Source organism: Pseudoliparis swirei, chromosome 20, assembly GCF_029220125.1.
Source record: "Pseudoliparis swirei isolate HS2019 ecotype Mariana Trench chromosome 20, NWPU_hadal_v1, whole genome shotgun sequence".
NCBI lineage: Eukaryota > Metazoa > Chordata > Actinopteri > Perciformes > Liparidae > Pseudoliparis > Pseudoliparis swirei.
In genome coordinates, this window is record NC_079407.1 from 15,359,736 (window position 1) to 15,381,359 (window position 21,624).

Consider the following 21,624-nt stretch of genomic DNA (forward strand, 5'->3'; position numbering starts at 1 on the left):
AAGAACCTTTGCTTATTTTGTGTTTATGGTTCCTCTGGCTATCGTGGTATATCTGTGCCATCAGCTTCATCAGCAGTAAACCAATATGCACAGACACAGCTAATAACTTCAGAAATATTTACCGCTCGACATTTTTTTATTCTCCATTATTATATGTGATAAAAATTAAGAAACAAACAATACAGGGTGGCTGTAGCTCAGTTGGGTAAGAGGGCCGTCTTGCAACCGCAAGGTTGTGGGTTCGATCCCCGCTCTCCCCATCAGTTGCAAGTCGAAGTGTCCTTGAGCAAGGCACTGAACCCCCAGTTGCTTCCCGGGCACTTCACTGCAGCCCACTGCTCCTTAATAACTAAGGATGGGTTAAATGCAGAGAACTAATTTCCCCTTGGGGATTAATAAAAGTGTATATTTATTTAATACAGTGTGGCACATCAAGCTCCTGCAGTACTACTGTTGTCCACAGGGGAGCAGAAATGACGTTCAAGGTGATTATACAGAGAGGGAACATACATCACACAGTCCAAACACAATTATTGATTAAGTACCAGAAATATAGTTTAATTAGAAGTTCAAATATGCCTGATTTTTATAATTGTAGGGTTGTTGAGAAGACATACATATAGTCGAAAACAATGAAGAAAGGTAACATTGTCATTACATCAAATACAAATATGTTCAGATTTAAATGACTGTACTTTGACGACTGCCATTACACACACTGCATAAGGAGTAGAGAGTCTCCAGCTTTTGAACTCACTGAAAATGAAATGAGCTGACCAAATAGGTTAGGAGCTATACTATACTTCACTGAGCAGAGACAGAGAAAGACATGTTCTTTAATTGCTTAAATATATGGAGTCGGATTAAACTAGATGTGAACTACAACTTTTGGTCTAAAACGTTCTATTCAAAGTGACTTGCAAATTCTTATCACGTGATCAAGCCACCTGTTTGTCCATGTTTGGCTTCTTCACAAACACTAAGGCAGATGTCCACACCTTTAACAAGCAGTCTTAAACCTGCATCTCACGTTTACTTAGCCATTGGTTCAATTCTATTAGTTCCTTAGACCTCCAGGGCATCATACCAAACATAAACAAAGACTACCAATGCTGTTCCAATTGACATGACATGCACAAATGTACTGTTGTTTTAATAGTTATAATGTTTTGTTTCTTACTGTTATGTCATCTCTCTTGTGCGTGTTTTCAAGTGCCTTGAGTGCCTTTTATAAAGCGCTTTACAAATTTAAATGTATTCTTATTATTACAACATTTTTTGAATTTTAGAAACAAATATCCATGTGAATTTCCAACACAATCACTCATCAATTTAGAATTTGCTTAACTACCTGTAACTTGATCAACTGTCAAAAAAGCAGAACAATGAGTACTGTGTGTATTTGGGGGGATTTGTGCTGGGGAAAAAAAGGTATTTTTTTACCACACAGATGTGTGCTCAGGCACAGCTAATGTTGAAGGACAATGGGTTGAGTATAAACTGTTTTTCTACATAGTTCAGTGCCAACAACAACCAAAAGCATTTAACAGTTAACACAAATACACTTGTGTCACTTTACTCGTTGGTTAAAGGCTGCATGAATGGTTATATTAAGTTTACGCATACAACATTGGTAACCTAAAATAAATAAATAAATAAGGCTGCCAGTATACAATGTGATATACAACGCTTATAAGAGTAATGTGAAACATGTATTGGCTTACACAGTCTGGATTATAATTAGAAAAGTTGGTTGGTATTACAATTCTGTTACTATTGCTCTTCAACAACAACACTCTTTCAAAAATATTGTATATCATTTAATGCGGGTGATTTCAAACAGACATCCATATGGATTTGACTCATTTGAATTCACAGTTCATGTATTCATTGAAATGTGTATTTTGTCACCTTTTTGAAATGTGTCATTGATTATACTGGTAAGCAAAGCCTTCTTAAAATAGAAATCCCCAAGCTTATATTGAACATGTGAGCTGTGATCATCATAACCTCAGTCAGTTTAGGTGTTCAGAGATAAGCCACCCCGCTGCGTACAGAGGGGTATGTGGAAGGGTAGCTGTAGCTGTTGGATGATGGGTACCTTGACAGCATTGGCTGAAACTGGGGTTGTTGTTGGGGAAGTAGCACCAGCCGTTGAGGCTGCAAGGGCTGAGGAGGATAGGTAACGTAGTCGGAGTTCCTTGAGTACACATACCTCTCTGAAACTTTGTCCTCGGAATGCAGACTGCAACAAAGAAACATGCATCCTCCAGCAAAGAAGAAAGCAGAGGACATCCAGCCGATGTAAAGAGCCTCACCGAGCTCCCTTCGCTGGGCGTCGATGATCAAGGGGTTGTAGAAGTTCCTGATGATGACGTGACCTGTCCAGGACACTGGGATAAGGACGCAGAGGCAAGCCATTAAGATCAGGATTCCTGCAATGATGAGGACCAGCCGCTTCGCTCGATCATTGTTCTGGATACATGACGTGCACTGCAGCCCCAGCAAAGCGATCAGCAGACCGAGACCACCCAACGCCAGAGCGCAGCACATGAGCCCCCGGGCCGCCTGTAGATCAGGGGGCAGTGCCAGGAGAGAGTCGTATACCTTACACTGCATTCGGATGTCAGCCTGCCGATAGCAATTCATCCACAGACCCTCAAAGCGGGTTTCAAAAACAATGATGTTCTCCCCAATGAAAGCTGTGACTCGCCACATCGGCATCCCCGTGCTTGCGGCCGTCCCAATCAGCCCAATCAGTGTCAGTATCAGACCCACTATCTCCAGTCCTGAGTTGGCCATTCTGTCCTCCTCTTATCCCTCCAAACTCGTACGTATAATAGTGTGCCGACACGGTGTGAGTATAGTAGGAAGCAGGAGATGGATTGATTTTGTATCCCAGTGGAGGAGGAGCAGCCTCCTCCCTGTGGACAGGACACTAGAATGGGAGGAGTAGGACTCGCGACCGGTTGCTAAGAAACCGTGTCCCCAGGCCGACCAGGAGCTGCTGTAAGCTGCCACTTTGTTTACTCAGAAGTCTCGATTTACATTCTCAGATCACAGTTTACAAGGTAGCTTTAGAAATTAAAAACAGGGGGTTGTTCAACAAGGCAAGAGCGTTATTTAGAAAAAGACATACTTTATGTTAATGTATTAGCATATCGATAGATATCGAAGACATGAATCAGCTCTGGTGTTCAAAATTGTCGTTATTTTGTTAAAAATCGTTCACCACTGTGGTGTCCTTTATGTTACAAGGAATTTCCAAAAAAATTCAACCGTAATGGCACGGTAGACAACAAATATTTGCCCAAAAAAAGCATTTAGAAACTCAATATTATTGTTTGCACTTGTGTACTGTGTGTGTCATGGGGTTAATACTTGTGTCACTGTCTGTATCGGATGTATTGTCTCTTGTGTCTGTGCTCAGAAAAAAGCAGTTGCAACTCTAGCTTGGTTGAAAATAAATCTCTGGGCTGGTTTGCATTGTGGGAGTACCTGTGTGATCAGTCTGGTTTTACCAGTTGAGGCACATTTCCACTGAGAACAATGGAGACATAACAACTCCCATTTACACACCTGTAAGCTAAACGGCAGCAGAACAAGAGGACATTTTGAAACTGAGGCAAACTTGAGAGTTTTCGGCAGGAAACGAGACACATGTAAGCACTTCACCCTTACTTCTGGATCAAGTGTGTCTCTCTTAATTAGGCAACACAAAAAAACACAACATGAAATAATTTTTTTGTCAACATTGCCGATTTATTAGAAACCACAATTGACCTGATATGTAGGCCAACATTTAAAAAGGAGTATGTACATTTACAACAAACACTCAAGAATAAACACACGTCATCCGGAGGTATGTTATATGAAAAGGGCTGAGTGCATAATTTGTATCAAAAAGCATGTCAGCAGTGTTATCAACAACTATTATTACAGATTAAAATACTTCTGAATAATTCATATCATTTAGTGTCAATTAAGCATATGGAAACAAACAGCATTATTCAGTATAGTTTATCACGATCAAACATTATCAGTTCCATATTAAATTTCAATCTGCAATACACTTGGCCCTCTTTGAGAAAGTAAGACTGTTTTGTTTCCTGTGACAGCCTTTGGGCATGTTAGTCCATCCAAATGTGCAAAATCTTGGCAAGTAAACAAAAAAGGGGGTCCAAAATTGTCTCTGCATTCGATTTGCCTCGCTAGTACTGACTTGGTGCGTACACTACAGATCCAGGTGGGGGTGCTGAGTAGGTAGGCTGGTAGGTGTAGGATGGCTGGTACGATGGCTGGTACGATGGCTGGTACATGTTCGGCTGGTATGTGTTTGCAGGTTGGTACAGATTCATGTTGTTGTTGTACACAATCCTTTCCTCTGAATCCTGGGTGCGGGGAGCATGACGGCACAGCAGGATCACTCCGGCAGCGAAAAGCAAAGCTGAGGTCGTCCAGCCGATGTAAAGAGCCTCCCCGAGCTCCCTGCGCTGGGCATCAAGAAGCAGAGGGTTGTAGAAGTCCCTGATGATGACATGGCCGGTCCAGGACACAGGGATTATGATAGCGAGACAGGCTAAAAGGAACAGACAGCCTCCAGCGACAAGAACAACATGCTTGGTGCGAGGCCGCTGGTCCACCACTCTGGTACACTTCATCCCCACTGCTGAAACGACGAGGGCGAAGACGCTCAGGGCCACAGAGCTGCACATCAGACCCCTGGCAGCCTGGAGGTCTGGTGGCAGAAACAGCAGGGAATCATACACCTTGCACTGCATCCTGATGTTGGCTTGTCTGTAGCAGTTCATCCACAAACCCTCCCAGCGGGTCTCCATGACAATGATGTTCTCCTCAATGAAGGCCGTTACCTTCCACATCGGCAAGCCTGTCACGGCTGCCACTCCGATTAGTCCGATGAAACCAATGATGAGGGCCACTAACTCACAGCAGATGGCGTCTTGGCGGTCCTTCTTCTCAATTCTCTTTTTTTCCTCATATACCGAGTCCTCATACTCTGCATACGTCTTGGGCTGCTTCTCGCTGTAGTAAGAGCCCGCGTAAGATTGAGGGGGCTTGTTGTAGCCACTGTAGGCGGTGTAAGAGGCCATTGTGGCTGTCACACAGAGAGCCGAAGATGTCACCCTCCAAGCTCTAGAAACCAATCTGAGGAGACGAGCAAGTCAGGGAATTTATACACCCACAAAAAAAATGCGCAGGGTGCAATGCAGCCTTACTGGTTAAGCTGCTTTATACGTAGACAAGGACAGGAACAAGAGTGTTTCTTGTTTTGAATGAATAACAACTGCCACTAACGATCAACCATTTGGTCTGGTGATTAAGAACACTTCATCAAAAACTAAATGAATCACTTTATAAAGTTACAGATATCTTTTAAAGTTCAGCCATGAGACATTTCAACACAGTTTCAATAGTACACATAACAATGTCTTTTGTTTTAAACAAAATAAAAAATGTAGACAGCAAACGAGTTGGCTAAAATTGTACTTTATAAACATGAAAAATGCACAATATCTTGGCTGTTTCTAGTTAGAAATTAAAAGCAAAACATGTATTAATTGAATAAATATGTGTTGTCTTTCTTACCTCCTGAAACTTTCTAGGTAAGAAATTTAAATGAGTATTTGTCAATACACAGTAATATGTGAACACATAAAACTACAGTGTTTCCCTTTTATGTCGCTGTTGTCCATCTCAAACCAAAAGCTACTCGGATGGTCACGGATGTCAACTGTCTCCTCTTTCACATGTAAACTGAGCTGATGAAAAAGTGCTGAGCACAGAAACTTGAGTAGGATTGGTTTCATTGTAACACAGTATGTGTCTGTTTACCAGCAGTTCTCACCTTTCTCTGCATTTATGCAGGAACTGAATGACTATTTACTGTTCAGCTGCGTTTAGTGTTTAGTATAGCGTCATTACAGTCAACAGAGGGTTACCTATAATGTTAGGATGCGATAGAAAAACGATAATACGATAACCTAAACAAATGTAAAATCTTTGACTGTTTATTTTCTGTTAACCAGGTCAATGTGACTACTTTGCCATGAGTTACTACCAAAACAAAAATGATCAACAACGGAATTAATTAAGCAGTTAAGTGTCGGTTAACAGTTGATGAACTAAACTGCACAAAATCAATTGTTACTGAATATATTAATACGCATATCGAAGTATGAATAGTTTTATATGTACAACTATTACAAATAAATGTTAGTACTGTAAAGGATTTGCAAATTTCCCCGTTTTTAGATTAATAAAGCATTATCTTGTTTTATAAAAGAAATGGACAAAAAAAGAACAATTTATAGTGCAATATAAGAACACATAGGGAATTAAAAAATAAATAAATAAATAAAATATACACTTTTATTAATCCCCAAGGGGAAATTAGTTCTCTGCATTTAACCCATCCTTAGTTATTAAGGAGCAGTGGGCTGCGGTGAAGCGCCCGGGAAGCAACTGGGGGTTCAGTGCCTTGCTCAAGGACACTTCGACTTGCAGCTAATGGGGAGAGCGGGGATCGAACCCACGACCTTGCGGTTGAGGGACGGCCCTCTTACCCCACTGAGCTAAAGCAAGTTTAAATATGCATTCATCTTGTACATACAGTAGCTTGTAAACCTTTTGTAACACAGTTGGTTACAATTAAAGTACTGTAACTTACTTATGTAATGCAAATAAATTACATTTGGAGATAACAAGATTTCACCTGCTTTAGTATATTGCTGGACTTCACTGTACCCTTTCCAGCCATGGGATGCAAGTGTTTCTAGTGTTATTATGGATAAAGGACACTACAAAGAAACCAGGATTTTATAACTGAAACATTTTTGGACTGTGGAGGGGAGCCGGAGAATCCGGAGGGAGCCCACACTGCCACAGGGGGAACATGCTAACTCCAAACAGAAGTACCGTCTGGGATCGGGGATCCAACCCGGGCCCCTCTTGCTGTGAGGTGACAGTGCTAGCCACGACACCACCGTGCAGCCTCACAACCAGGAAACAGAGGGTGTGAAGTGTAATGGTAAAATATAGTAATGATCCTTTTATGTGAAAGTATAGCTTAGGTGCTCAGTAGTTTGTTGGGAGAGTGATTTGGGGTAGCGGGAACACAAGGGTTTGACCAGCCTGTCGTCATAAAACTAATGGCTTTTTACTACGGAGGATTATGGGAACAGAAAGGGGAGCAGAGACAAGGGGGCCTGATCAAGATAAGGAGCTGACATTTCAGGATGTAGGAAAGAGGACTTCTTCTTTGAAGTTGTCATATAATTTAGAATCAACACTCATGTTTGTTTGACCGGGGCCAAGAGGTGTAACCTAGATCTGTAGAGAGAAAGCAGTGACTGGTGTTCATTGAATCTTGTGTCACAGAGTTCCCAGAGAGCTGTGACGGACTTTTCCTCCTTGCAAGGAATAAAACAGATGACGGCAATTTTTATTCAGAGAATTCATTCCTTCTTTCCAGATTAACAGAGAAGATCGTCCACTACAGAAGTCACCCTAAAGTTCAACACACAAGGATAAGCAAAAGTCCCAAATGTGCATGTGCAGACTTCTTTACCTTGACCACTTCTTCTATCTGTCCTTGTGCATCTGAATCAATTCAAGTGGCACAATGGTACCTCAGTCTATGAACGGCACTGGGTCAGCGTGTGTTGCACTGAGGTCAGCATTAGTTTGAAATGTAATGTTTTTTTAGAGGGGAGTTTGTTATTGATCCGTAATCTTTAACACGGATTCAGTGTAAGGATCATCAACTCTCTTTATAAGGGATGGAGATATAATGTTCCTATATAAAAATATGATCTTATTAGAAAGAGATGAGTATGCATCTGTCAATCTCCTGATGGATACGTTTTCCTTTCAACTGACTTGTCTGTTGTAACTTTGAAACAATTAGTGTACACACACGTATTATGTTGCTATGAAAATGACCATTTCAAATTGCCTTAACGAAGTTCGTCTAAAACATCTTTAAATGTGATCAGGTGTCCTGATGGTAGATATGGAGAAACAATGGGGGGATTTGATAAATCTTAAACAAAGAGCAACTCCTTTATCCACATTTCTGTTGTTGCTCGACTAACTGAAATGTGGATAAAGGAGTGGCTTTGTTGGTCACCCTGTTGCAGAGAGGAAGGAGAGACTAAAAAGGAAAGAGGGTGGTGAGCAGAAGCTGTAGCTGTCAAAGGAGAGGAACAGAAACTGGAAAGCCCGTTGAGCAGGTTTTCTGAGTGATACTATCATCACATCCTGAGCTTGAGTGTATCTGTTTATGTTTAAAGCAGCTGAAAAAACCATAGCTGAACTGCACTAAAATACGACTGTATAGTATATTCTGTATATTTTCTAAGCTGCCAGTTTTGTATTTTGAGATGGTTTTGAATAACTATATGATGTAACTTAATACTCAGAAAGGTGTACGTTGGTGCTGGTACAGTGGGACAGGAAGTAATCTACAACAGATGCCACCTTCTGTCTGGAAATGGGACTGCATATTCTGTGGGCCACACAATAACAATGAGATATGTAAAAATAATATTGTAATTCCAGATTCCTTCCCTTCCTATCACAATTAATTCATTGCTGATTTTTCGATTGAAGTTATCCGCACAAGCCTGATCTTAGTCTGTTCCTTTATAACAAGTGCATGAGCAAAGCAACCCTGCACCATTCAGCCCTGCTGCCCAAACTATAGCACAGTGAAGGCTGAAGTAATCTTTCCCACAGCTTGTGTGGTGAGGGTGTTGATGTCCATGAGTGAGGGGGCTGGTGGAGGGGAATGAGCCTGGGTGACAGGATGTCAGCGGAACTCGAAGACAACAAAAAGAGGAGATAGGTCGGTATTGTCTGGGATATGTCCCCCTTATCACAGTGGATCTACATTTTAGTCTCTGATGTTTGGAAACCAATACCCTTCTCTTGTTGGGCTTTCTTTCCCCATTATAGCCCCTATACACTTCTTGGCTCTGTCACATTGTCATGGTTTAAGTTCTGCTGCCCAGTTGGATTGTTCCGTTTTTAATCTCCTTGGTTGTGAACTCTTGCACTTTTGGCATTTTTTTCATCTCTTTTATGGCCTATTTCTTTCCCCCCTCATATTACCTTTTCATTTATAAATGTCGAGTTATTCGGTGGGAAAATTGCGATAATGCTAAGAGGGCGTCTATAGACTATTTCATCAGCAAAGCAGAAGTCCCTAAAGAAATCATTTAATTAGGTGAGCCTAGGTAATGCAATATTTTGGAGTTATTTTCTTGGTCTTTTTGTACACACCTGCATAACACTGAAAGACTGATTGAACTTTCCTGTTGTTCCAGTTGCCAAGCTCTGGACATGCCACCTGCAGAAAGATGGTATTTCCCATCATTAACTGCTCGACTGTCCAGTGTCGTTCAAAGAACAGGGTGGTGAACAGTCTAAAAAGCACTTCACACAATAGCCCTCCAGTAAATACCATTTTGGTGAAGCTCACGATTGTTTTTTTTTTTTAAATGTCATGGATCATGATTTATTTGTAGGGTTGTGGATCAGATATCGCAGTTGCTGTACGTGTATTTCAGTCAGTGCTGCTGAGGGTATACTGGTACAATGTTCATATTTGCAAATGCATATTGGCAAACTTTTCTTTAAAATCATTTTAGCAGGGTTTGACAGATGGACCTGCAGTTTATCTCTCAAAAATCCTGACATTTGCCAAACAAAAGCCCTGGAAATCACAAACAAAACCTTACCAACACTCACTGAAAGACATTTAACAAAAAATAATTGTTTAATACACAAAAACAACTGAGAATGGAGTGGCGCTCCAAGAGGTTGGCTTTATTTTACCTGTTCATGTATAGAATATACATTTGTCACAAGAGTATTTGCAGACAAATGGACTGATTAGCCCAGAGACATAAAACAAATGTTTGCGGCCCTTTTAAAATAATTAAACCTTCCACTTTAATTGTAATCATTGTAGACACCACAAGATCTCCCATTTTGTTTACTTTTCAATCTATTAATATTTCTAAATTGTTATATGCATGTACATTACTTTACAGACATTGCATTACTTCTGTAGCTCCCTCATCATCTTTCAGACAACTAATCAGACTTGCAAACACTTAGTGTCTCTGACCAGCTTTTTAATATTACACTTTTTCAATTAGCTGCTAAGTTCTGCTGTTCTCAGGCACATTGGGTATTTACTTTTCGGGGAAGATGTCTGCAGCGCTGCAGGAAAAGTTTAGAAAAAATACACAAACCAATGATTCACTACAGAGAGATGCTTTGAATTATAAGTAGGAAACAACTGTATTTATTATGATATCAATACATTTTTCTATATACAGTAATAAAAATGCAGTCTTAGTAGCACAATGAATTGTTTACAAGTATGACTTCTTTCACGGTTCAGGCATACTGCAAGTCTTTCCCCTTGATTGCTTGAGCAAATTTGGACTTTCTTTGTGGAAAAAAATGATTACTTATGTTTTTTACTAACAAATTAATTTACATATGAATAAATAAAATAAAAACATTGCTTTGTGATCCATTACTAGTGAACAGTGTTTTTGAAGACACAATACCTTTTTATAATAACTGGTGTTCAAATCTCTACATAAGAGTGCACGCTTGGTATTAAGAGTGGAATGTAACATTTAGCATTCTTTAAATGACAACACTGGAGAATAAAAAGGAAAAATACAAGAAAATGGTTTCACAGTAAAACATAAACATGAAACAGCAAATTCAAGTAAAACAGGATTATGTTAAATTAAAACAAATACAAAATAATCCCCTAGCCTCTGTGCAATAGGGGCTATTACATAATTCCACAATTAAATGTAACAAGAGAACAAACAAAATATTTCCCAGGCTAAAAAGATAGCGTTACATCTGTAAAACAAAAGATCAAAATCATCAATTTTACATAACTCTTAAGGGAACAATTTTTTTTACCAAAACATGTCAGTTTATAGTCATGTGAAAATGTACAAGTACAGTAAACTACTCAAGACAACAGTCTATTGCAGTTATTCTATTTCTTTCAGGACAAATAATATACAGCCCTTAACTATGATAATATCTCTGAGTCACACAAACAAAACAAATATCAATGTTCTCACAATTTGGCAACAGCAGGCAGGGCTTATAGAATGCTGCCCACGTGTGCAAACCATGCCAATCAAAGCAACCGATTAGATTCCATGATTGTACCTTTAGTTCATCTCTGAAAGCTTACACTCGACTTCTATGTAACAGCATTTGATTTGGGATGAAGCTCCCTCGTTCTGTATTGCTCCACTGATGGTTTTACCTGTACAAAAAGCATTCAGCAAAAGTAAGGAACGATATAACTTCTATTAGCTGTGCAAAAGACATGAATGCCCATGCATTGTTTGAGGAGACTGATGGAGTCCATGGAAAGCGGTCTGCCTGTTCTCTTCAGCTTTCATGTGCCTCAGTCTGTGGACGAACTCGACTGTTGCCTTCTAACCCAAATCTCATCCTTCTCCTTTTGCTTTTGATCCTCCATGTTGTCATCGGTGACGGCGCTCTGCTCCTCCGGGTTGGACAGCTGCAGGTCATCGGGTGTCCCACTGGCCTTTGGGGACTGACGGCTCGTGCCCTCATTGGTTTCCTCACTATTCAAGGACAAAGCCATGATGGGGGCCTCGAGGTCAGCCTCAGCGGGCGATGCTCTGGGTGCCTGGCAGAACATGTCGTCGTCATCACTGAGGATGTCCGTCTCCTTCACCACCTCCGGGTCCTCGTATTCTTCGAGGTCAAACTGTTCTTCCACCCAGCGGTCTGTGTCACCTGCTGCCTCGGACTGCTGAAGCTCATCTGGTTCGTTGTCCCGCTGCAGCTCATTTGAGTCGGGCTCCTGTGGTGAAGGGAGGTCCTGTCCGGGCTCGCCGTCAAATACAATGTCGGTGTCGATAGTGAAACGGTTGCGCACTAACTTCCTCCTGCCTAGAGTCCTGGCTGGTGCAGATGCTGCGGGAAGAAAAGAAAAAAAAGGTAAAAAGAATTAAACAAATAGAAATGTGAAAATTAACACTTTCACAGCATTTACTTTAACATAACATGGACTGCTTTCATTGAGAGACAGAAAAGAAAGCTTAATATCTGTGAGATGTTCAATAACACTAATGTTTATAGTACACTATAAACACACTTTAAGTGTTTTGTTTTAAGTTTTAAGTAATCTAATTTAATAAACTTTATTTAACACAAACAACCACTTGGATTAATTTATCACATTATAATGCATTATGAAAATATGCTGTACTATGGGAATTATAAAACACTATGATTCTAACTAGCAATTATGAAGTATTGTTACTTATTAAATGCTTTAAAATTAGTTATAAGTGTTAAAAAATAATGTGCATTAGTGCTTCTATCAGTACATAGTACTATAAGCAGATCATAACGCATTATATATATATGCATGAAAGTGTTACCGATGATTCATAGTTACAGTTACCAACTATGAATGGAAGTTAAAAGCATTATAGTCCAACTTCAAAGAATCTTCGACAGATTGTGTTGGAAAATAACCAAGACAATCTGTTGTTACTTTTTCCCAAAAAAAACTTGAACGTAGGTGTCTCCCCACATTAATTCAATCTTTAAAAAGGTGGTTTAATCTCTAAATAAGAAGTTAAACGTTCCGTGTCCGCTAAGAAAAAACAGAATTCAGAAGTGGGACACGAGGAGCTGCGAGTGGCATTTACCTGCTCTATTTATGGCTGGACGGGCTCCCTTCAGGGCACAGAGGCGCCTTCCACCAAAGGGCACATACTGCTGGTTGAGGGGTAAACTCTCCGTTTTTAGGAGCTGCCTACGGTGCTTTTCCCTCAAAATGGAATGTACCGTCTTCAGAAAGTCTTTTCTACTCTCTGGAGAACTGAGGGAGATAGAAGGGCAAGTTATTAGTGTGTCACTTTGTAGATTGGACTGAATCAGTGTCACACAAGCTTTAATCTCCAGTGGAATTCAACCTCCATTTAAAGAGACCCTTACCTACAGCACAGCTGAAATGCCCTCTCTGGCCTTCCCTCTGACTCAGACTTTATGTGCACAATCTCACACACAGCCGAGCCCTCGCCATCTGAGGAAATAATCGACACTCATGTATGATGTCATGTACAGAGCAATCTTTTGAGCCGAATCATTTCTGGATTTAAACAAATATACATTTTAATACAGTCCTGTACATTATTCATTGAGTCGTCTACCTGCATTGGCCAATGATCTGACTTGAAGGACATCAGTTGGGATCATGTGACGATATCGGAAGGGATCCTTTTCTTCTGAAGATGCTGAGACTCGATGGGAGCCACCCTACAATCATTGAAGCAAAATAAAATGCATTTTTTCCCCTGAAATAAATGATACTTGTGAAATGAGCTGTAACCAGTTTAATCAGCGACCCACTAGACAGATTCTAAAAGTGGCACATGGGCAGGGTATTTACAATGCCTGAACAAAATAGGTTATTTTCTAAACGGTCACTGGTGTTGCAAATTGCTTTTACTTCTATAAAAACATACCATTTTCTTTTTCTGTTTGGATCCGTCCTTGCATACAAAAACCACTGCCATTTTGAACACTAAAAAGGTAATTGAAAAAACACACAAGTTATCAATCAAAGCTTCATATGACTTAGATCTACTCATTACAAAATCATGGTGCAAAGAATCTCTGACGCACCAAATGTGGCCATCTGGGGCTCTTTCTTCCATTTTCCCAAAGAGACAGGGGGGTTGATCCAGGCCACACTGGTGTGGAGCAGCAGATCCCCCATAGACAGGTCGGCCACCTGGCACAAAAACAAATCAGCAGTCACTCCACATGTCCTCCGAGAGCACAGAACAGAGCCAAGCCGCTTTAGTCCAACCTACCTCTTTCTTGTCACCACTCTGCTCCGTGATGAGCAGATCGAACACTGCTCCGAACTCCTCGTGGATCTTTTGCATCTCGTTGATGTGGCTGGCAACTTTGTTCATGGCTTTCATGGCAACTGCAGACAAGCAGGAAACGACATGGTTAGCGTCGAGTTGTTGCGACCGTATGCATCCTCCCCTGTCAAAAGGATTTCATCTCCTCAGTCGGCCATGTGATTGGGTCGTACCATCCAGGTGGTAGTGCTCCTCACTGTCTGGGTCTGTGAGTGAGTAGAGCTCCTTCAGCAGGAGGGGATACTTCAGCACCCTCTGGATGGGTTTGATCAGGTACGACTCCAGGGTGGAAGAGTGCTGCTGCTTGGGGTTGCGCTCTTCCAGGAAGGCCTTGAAATCCAGATCGGTTTTGGCTGGAATGACGAATATAAACACTTAATGCAACACACTTTGAGACATCTTATCCATTTGTTGTTGCAAACTATTGTTGTGTTGTGTTCTACTCTTTGGGCTACCCAGATTATTTTATCCACGGTTTGTGCAGCCTTCCATCCTCCGGGGGGACCCTTCTGGTCGTTCCAAAGTCGAGGCTTAAATCAAAGGGTGACCGTGCTTTTGCCATTGGAGCCCCTTGACTTTGGAACGACCGACCGGAAGGCGTAAGGCTTGCAGAATCAGTAACGTCGTTTAAATCACTTCTTAAAATCCATTTTTATCGAACTGCTTTTAAGTGATGTCGTGCTTTCATGCAGTTCTTTGGTTACCCTAATTTAGTTTGTCTGTTTTTTATTTTATATTTGTATCTTACCATTCTATTTGTTTTGCATTGATTCTCTGTAGAGCACTTTGTAAACTCTGTTTTTAAAAGGTTCTATATAAATAAAGTTATTGTTATTCACAATAATGAAGCTTGAACTTTTCAAAATTAATGCTCATGTTGCCTGGTATTCATGGCATAAACCTGTTGGGCTTGTACACAAACAAACAGAGTAGTTTACTGATCTATTTCACTTTTAGCATTAGAAACAGCCATAGACCTGTAGCACAGTCAAAATAACTGAACTGCGTCGTGCTTTTGGTAGACAAGTAAGTGTATCAGCATGCAAACACAAGTGGGCAGAAATAATCTGTTAACTGCCTTAAAAATTGCTTGATAACAAATAACACCTCACAAACTTAATACGGGAAATAGCTAGATTCATTGAATGTACAGCCAACTAAGCTATTTAGTAATAAAGGGAGTGGGTGTTCTAGCTAGAGAATAACTTTTTCAAGACCACTTATATTATACAATGCTGCTGGGCTTGTATCCCTCGGGGCCACCAGCTTCAAAGTTTGCAGAGGTCAAATGGACAACTGTCTGGCTGACACCTCTGCAGAGCAGATTCATAGAGCCTAGCAGGATATGGTAGATGAGTGATGGATCAATGCATCTTCTCTGTTGAGCCCAGGAGGAATGTCGACCAAAGACTACGTTTACTCACCCTTTACAAGGACCTTAGGGACTTTGGTGTGGCCGGCGCAAAAAGCACTGTAGATTTTAAAACGGTCTGCATAGTACAGGAATGAGCCTCCCAGGGAGAAGAGGATTTTCTGTGAAAAAGTGCAGAGAAGTTACCCAATCAGTTGGTATAAAAGACTTTATGAGTGTTAATAAGTGCTTGTTGACGGCCGTATCTTTTGGTGCGTCTTTCTTAAAAAGGTTATACCTTAAACTGATCCACTCTCTCCAGTTTCTCTAGATCAGGAACCAGTCTGGTCCCGTCTTCCAGAGTCTTGAGAAATTCAACCTGAAACTCCACCATTTCCAGCAAGTTCCCAAATAGTACATCCAGCTGGTGGAAAAGAGCATTTAAACAAAGCCAAAATGAATCCTTAAATGGTGCATCCATAATTAGCCCCTTGCTACAATTGGTGCACATAAAATCTCAAAACATATCAAATTAATTTCATTATTACAAGAGCATGTAAAACATCTCTGGCAAACCTCTCATCATCCACCCACCCCTCTTGTCCTCGTTTACTGCGACTCTTCACATGATTATGCAACTTTCTTTTCTTTTAACATTTAAACAGCGCTGGAATTTAAAAGCCAACAACCGTTCAAAGACTCACAGGAAACATTTGACATACCTCATCTTGTGTGAGGAAGGTCTCCTTCTGCAGTGGGGTTAAATATCTCCCGATGAGCCAATTGAGATCCTGCAAGAGCAGAGAGAATTATGCGTTTGTTTATGTGTTTGATTTGAGGTTACCCACGTCATTATGTGGAGAACAGACAAAAAACTGCTTTACATGAGGCTTAAAAGTTCCTCACAGCAAAACGGATCAAGTCATTAGGTTGCAGGTATATTCAGAACAAGATCAAAGACAGAGGAGCTAGCAGATTCACTTAGAAAGTGAAAGCAGGTATTTGGACATTAATTAAATGACTATAGCTCCAGTTCATTGAAGCTATTCTGAAAAAGGCCTATGAGATCAATTAGTAGCTCTGCCATCAAGTAGGGAAATAGACCATCCAACGTCTTCAAAGAAGAAGAAGTATGGCCTAACAAAATATTGCACTATAATTGACGTCTTTCTTATTGTTGATCCAACAATCAACCGCCTAATAACTTTCAAATGATTGGTGTTAAAGGAGATTTTTCTTTAGTTAAAATATCTACATGGAATAGACAAAATAATCTTAATCACACAAATAGTGTGAATGTCCGCTAGTAAACTCGTGGGTATGAGTTGTCAAAGCAACATGAGGTGCTAAGAAAAAGCCCCAAAGAGGCAAAATCTGTACCCAAAACGGTCACAAAAAGAAAGGACTTACGGTCATTTAAAGTGTTAAAGCAATGCGTGCCAAACATTAGCAAGGATATGATTCCCCACAATATTTGTAAGACACCAACCACATCTTCCATTATGGTGTCTCTTATATTACAGTGGAAGCTAAGCTACATGTCCCACTATATTGCAAATGGCACACAGACCCATCTAGTTCCGTTTGACTGTCTGGGTAATTAAAACAAATAGCCCAGGTCCACCATATATCAAGCTATCCCCTCTAAAGGTTCTAAAATACACCATGTACAGTATCACACATGTGATTTATATAATACATACGTTCCCCCTGTAATGAGGTATAACATTTTAAATAGCCGTGACATTATCCCATTATATTCCCTCGCTAACCCATTTCTTTTTAACCGAGCCACATTTATACCAGGCAGAAAATGATTAGGCAATATCCAGGCAAGGGCACAGCTGTGCCCTCGTATCTCCTGAGACACGGGGATAGATCTGTGTAATAGGTAATGTGTAGGTCCAACACAACCTGAGGCAGACGGCATATAAATCGATGGACAAGAGGAACAAACGCTCACTCACAAAGACCAACTTCCCCGTATCAGCAAGACGAGTGATACGTACTTTGACATAGGTGCGTTCGGTCTCCACGAGTTCACAGATGACTTTGCGGAGCTTGTCAGCATCGGAGAGCTGTCGGAGCGTTGCAGGTGGTGGGAAGGGGGAGTCTGGGCTCGGCGAAGAGGACACACACTCCGTGGGATTCATTTCATGGAGACTGCGGCAGAAAGCGGCGACTTGCTCTGTGCTCTACAAAAAAAAAGAATGACCAAAGAATGACCAAAAAAAAACGTAGAAATAGGAAGCAATTAGGCAACTCCAACCTGAACTCAAAAAGAAACGATCAGTCAGTACAGAGCCAGCAACTCAAACAATAAACGTGCCCGTGTGAATCATGACTGCGCAGAGTGCGAGCCTTGAAAGAGGCTGACAGGCAGCTCAAAAAAGAAATAAATAATTTGCACTAATTTGGTCTATTTTCAGTCTGTCATAACAATGACTCTGTGCCTCTCTCTTTCACTCGCGTCCCTCTTTTCTCTCGTGGTTTTCTCCTACAGATAGATCGGTGGTGTAATGACTGATCTTTCACTGACTCAAAATATACACATAACAGTGACTGTCCACATACAGTACGGGTTGCCGGGGAGACCAGGCCTGATGTGCATTAGACTATCATTTTGGTCAAAAATAGACTGCTCAGCAACAGCCTACACGACTTAACAGTTACTGTTTGCAACCGTCTACTTCTGGCCTCACCAGTCATAACGACACAAAGGGCATTTGGGCTCTTCACGTTAATAAACACAAAGCAAAAAAGAACAACATATTCATATCCATCCTTATTCCATTAGAAATATTTTAATAGATTAAATATTGTTTATATTTTAAAGTACGTAACAAAGATTAAAACAAGAGAAAGAGGTGCAAACAGTCATTGGGCACTGACAACACCACTGAGTGCATAACAGCCGACAGCTCTCTGGTTTGTAGTTTCTCTGGGAAATAATCAGAATAAAGTCTTCAAACAGCTGCAGAAGATGGAACTTTATTCTCTGATACAAACAGTCATAATGAAGATCTGAGCTACTAGTCCACTGCTGTGCACATACATACACACACACACACACACTCACACATAATAGATGCCATTCGCTTGGATATAAGAAAACCTAAATATAGACGTAACAAACAATGACAGTCACAGATCTGTGCATGCAGCTTGGTAAATAACCATGGTTATCAGCATCTTTGTCTAATCAGGCAGACGCCTCCATATGAGCGACACAACAGTTTGTCCCTCTTAACAGTGTTCCCGGAATAACCAGGCACCACCCAGATCAACAGATCAACTGGGATGTGCTTAAATGCCCTGAGATATAATATGAGGCACTGATGTTTGGTGAGCTAAATGCATTGTTAAAGAGCTGCTGCAATAGGCATCTTTCGACTTTATGATGTTGCTAATTAGGGAATGAATGTTAGATTACAATTACTTACAATACTATTTAGCTGTGGTAAGTGTTAGGTTTTAAAAAGCCGAGTTGCCCGAAAAAAGTTTTATCGCCCAGAAACATCCCTTTATCAATACATTTACTGCCGATGATGCAGTTTGTTTTTACACAGAAACAATCAGCGCAAGACATCCTGTCAATACTGCACCTCCAGCCCACATGGAACTGCAAAACAACAGCAAAGAAGTTTGACAAACAAACATGCAACAGAAGCGTGTATTAAAATTTGCAACCCCCAAAAAATAAATGTAATGCTAACAAAAGGGGGAATACAACTGTAAATAAATCTGATTATTTCCTTCACAACTAATCAACTGAGCTCAACCAGTTTCACTGAGCCCATGACAGTTCCGTCATAGTCTTCACAATCACAAGTTCGACTAATTAACACCACAGCAGCTGTGGGTGCGTGAACAGTCATGCCATGCCAGGAAGAAGAGAAGGAACAGAGAGGGAGAGATCAACGCCTTGAATATCACAACAGGATGTAGATAAGAGGGGCTGTCATGGGTCAAACTAAACAAAAAAAAAGGAGGTGCCAGATACAAGCATTTTCACTACCGCCAACGGATGACATAGATCAAAAGGCTGTGTAAACACATGCAGGCACTCACGATGATGTGGAGAAAAATTACTTGTCTGCTCCCTGAAAATGAGATATGCCGAAGATCCCAGCTCGAGGTGCCAAGAGAAAAAACTCTGCAACAGTCAGAGAGGCACTGCAACAACGTCAGGGTAGTTTGTTATTTAAAGTCCAAGTCAGCTGTCGAGACTCAGCTCCCACATACAGCGTTTCACTTTGGGATCCTGTGGAGCACTTCAGTGATTAAGGGGCAATTCTGCAACACAAAAGTGACTCATAGCTTCCTCTAATTTGTCTGCAGCAGCAAAGAGGAGGTGCGAAACGAACGCTGAAAAAAGAAAGGTGCTTCACTCTCACTGGAATAACACAACTGCTCGCCATCTATCACATCAGTCGCAAGAGCTAGCCAGGTAAAGAAAAGTGATACAAGGAAGAAATCTCACCAGATGAAGCATGTCATAGATGGAGTCTGAGGAGCGCTTGCTGTGTTTGCTCCACTTCAGGACGGACATAGCCGAGTGCAGGTGGACAGTCAACACCAGATAAAGTGCCAGAGAGAAAGACTCCAGTATTAGAAGAAAAAAAAGTTACGTCTGTACTGCGCCTCTCCAACACATGTCTCAGCCTTTTTGTCTTTCCTTTAGTCGTTTGAAACGGGAGAAGGAGCTGTGGTGCTTGTGATGCAAGATGAGTGAAGCGGCTCAGCCTCCTCCTCTCCGCCCACCAGTGCCTACAGCCTTCCAACTCTCCTTCTTCTCACCCTCAGAGTCTGCTGTAGTTCTATCCCCGATATTCTCCTCTTTTCTCTCTCTCTCTCCCTTCTCTAAACTCAGGCACACAGTGTGAGTGTGAAGATCTGGACATCTCTGGCAGTATTGTAAGTGAGTTTTGATAATCTTCCAAACCGGCGAGAGCGCAAGGGAGCAGGAGGAAAGGAGTCTCCTCCTCAAGGTTGTGGTGGGGCAGGATTGGCTGGGGGAGCGATACCGCAGCAGAATAAAAATGTGGGATAACAGGAATGGGGGAGGGGGGGTGATGGGAACAGGGAGCTGCAAAGGAAAAAAGCTGCAGTGGAGTGCGAATACAGGGAATGGTGTGGGAGATTTTGCAGGAAGAAAATAAAGAGCGGTAAATGTTTACATTACTTTACATTTAGCTGACGCTTTTATCCCAAGCGACTTTCAATCATGTTACATTCATACACGGTAGACATTGCTACAGGGAACAATTCAGGGTTAAGGGTCTTAACTTTCACGTGAAGCAAATCTAAAAGGACTGCATTTTTTCATCTACGCAACATTTCAAAATTCAGGCACAAAAAGATGCACACAAATTGGTTGACGCATTTCTTATTTATAGACTAGATTACTGCAACTCCTTATTATCACCATCAGGCTGCTCTAATAAGTCTCTTAAGTCCCTCCAGTTGATCCAGAATGCTGCAGCTCGTGTTCTCACAAAAACTAAGAAAATAAATCACATTACTCCTGTATTAGCTGCGCTGCACTGGCTCCCTGTAAAAATCAAGAATCACATTTAAAATTCTTCTTCCCACCTACAAAGCCTTGATTGGTGATGCTCCATCATATCTTAAGGAGCTTGTAGTACCATATTGCCCCAATAGAGAGCTGCGCTCACTAAATGCGGGACTACTTGTAGTTCCTAGAGTCTTTAAAAGTAGGATAGCAGCCAGAGCCTTTAGTTATCAAGCTCCTCTATGGAACCAGCTTCAACCTTCAGTCCGGGAGGCAGACACAGTCACCTCGTTTAAGAGTAGACTTAAGACTTTCCTCTTTGACAGAGCTTATAGTTAGGGCTGAATCAGGTTCACCTGGTCCAGACCCTGGATATGCTGCTATAGGCTTATAGGCTGCTGGGGGACGTTTAGGATATACTGAGCACCTATCTCCTCTTATGGATGAATGTACATGGGATCCGATGTGAGGTCCTAGGACAGGGATGTCGTATGTGTACAGATTGTAAAGCCCTCTGAGGCAAATTTGTAATATTGGGCTTTACAAAATAAACTGAATTGAATTGCTCAAGGACACATTGACTAGGGCTGGGATTAAACCGCCAACCCCCTGATTGAAAGACGGACCTGCTCACCACTGACCCACAGGCTTGACAACATGTATTTTAAAATTTGTAGTATATCAAATGAAGTTTGAGTTACACAAGCACTTGTTCAGATCAGTAATTGAAAAATAGATCCTCTTATACTCATTTATTCATTTTTGAACAA

The 21,624-nt window shown here is 41.1% G+C and overlaps 3 protein-coding genes across 4 annotated transcripts in view; all 3 read right to left on the minus strand.

Moving 5' to 3' along the window:
- Nucleotides 1–168: 168 nt before the first annotated feature.
- Nucleotides 169–2,802, minus strand: cldn8.1 (claudin 8.1). Its single transcript, XM_056441373.1, has one exon. It carries the CDS (start codon nt 2,800–2,802, stop codon nt 2,029–2,031), a length of 774 nt encoding a protein of 257 aa, XP_056297348.1. The 3' UTR covers nt 169–2,028.
- Nucleotides 2,803–3,737: 935 nt separating this feature from the next.
- Nucleotides 3,738–5,136, minus strand: cldn8.2 (claudin 8.2). Its single transcript, XM_056441417.1, has one exon. It carries the CDS (start codon nt 5,109–5,111, stop codon nt 4,212–4,214), a length of 900 nt encoding a protein of 299 aa, XP_056297392.1. The 5' UTR covers nt 5,112–5,136; the 3' UTR covers nt 3,738–4,211.
- Nucleotides 5,137–10,304: 5,168 nt separating this feature from the next.
- The window catches only part of tiam1b (TIAM Rac1 associated GEF 1b), a 41,649-nt gene continuing 30,329 nt past the window's right edge, over nt 10,305–21,624 (minus strand). For both annotated transcript variants that reach the window (XM_056440529.1, XM_056440528.1), the window contains exons 16-27: nt 17,349–17,534; nt 16,062–16,130; nt 15,638–15,763; nt 15,413–15,521; nt 14,162–14,341; nt 13,932–14,050; nt 13,741–13,849; nt 13,581–13,639; nt 13,266–13,371; nt 13,051–13,138; nt 12,762–12,934; nt 10,305–12,018 (exon numbers count right to left, since the gene is read on the minus strand). In XM_056440529.1, coding sequence (XP_056296504.1) covers nt 11,480–12,018; nt 12,762–12,934; nt 13,051–13,138; nt 13,266–13,371; nt 13,581–13,639; nt 13,741–13,849; nt 13,932–14,050; nt 14,162–14,341; nt 15,413–15,521; nt 15,638–15,763; nt 16,062–16,130; nt 17,349–17,534 — 1,863 coding nt within the window. In that variant the 3' untranslated portion in view covers nt 10,305–11,479. The remainder of the gene's footprint in view (nt 12,019–12,761; nt 12,935–13,050; nt 13,139–13,265; nt 13,372–13,580; nt 13,640–13,740; nt 13,850–13,931; nt 14,051–14,161; nt 14,342–15,412; nt 15,522–15,637; nt 15,764–16,061; nt 16,131–17,348; nt 17,535–21,624) is intronic.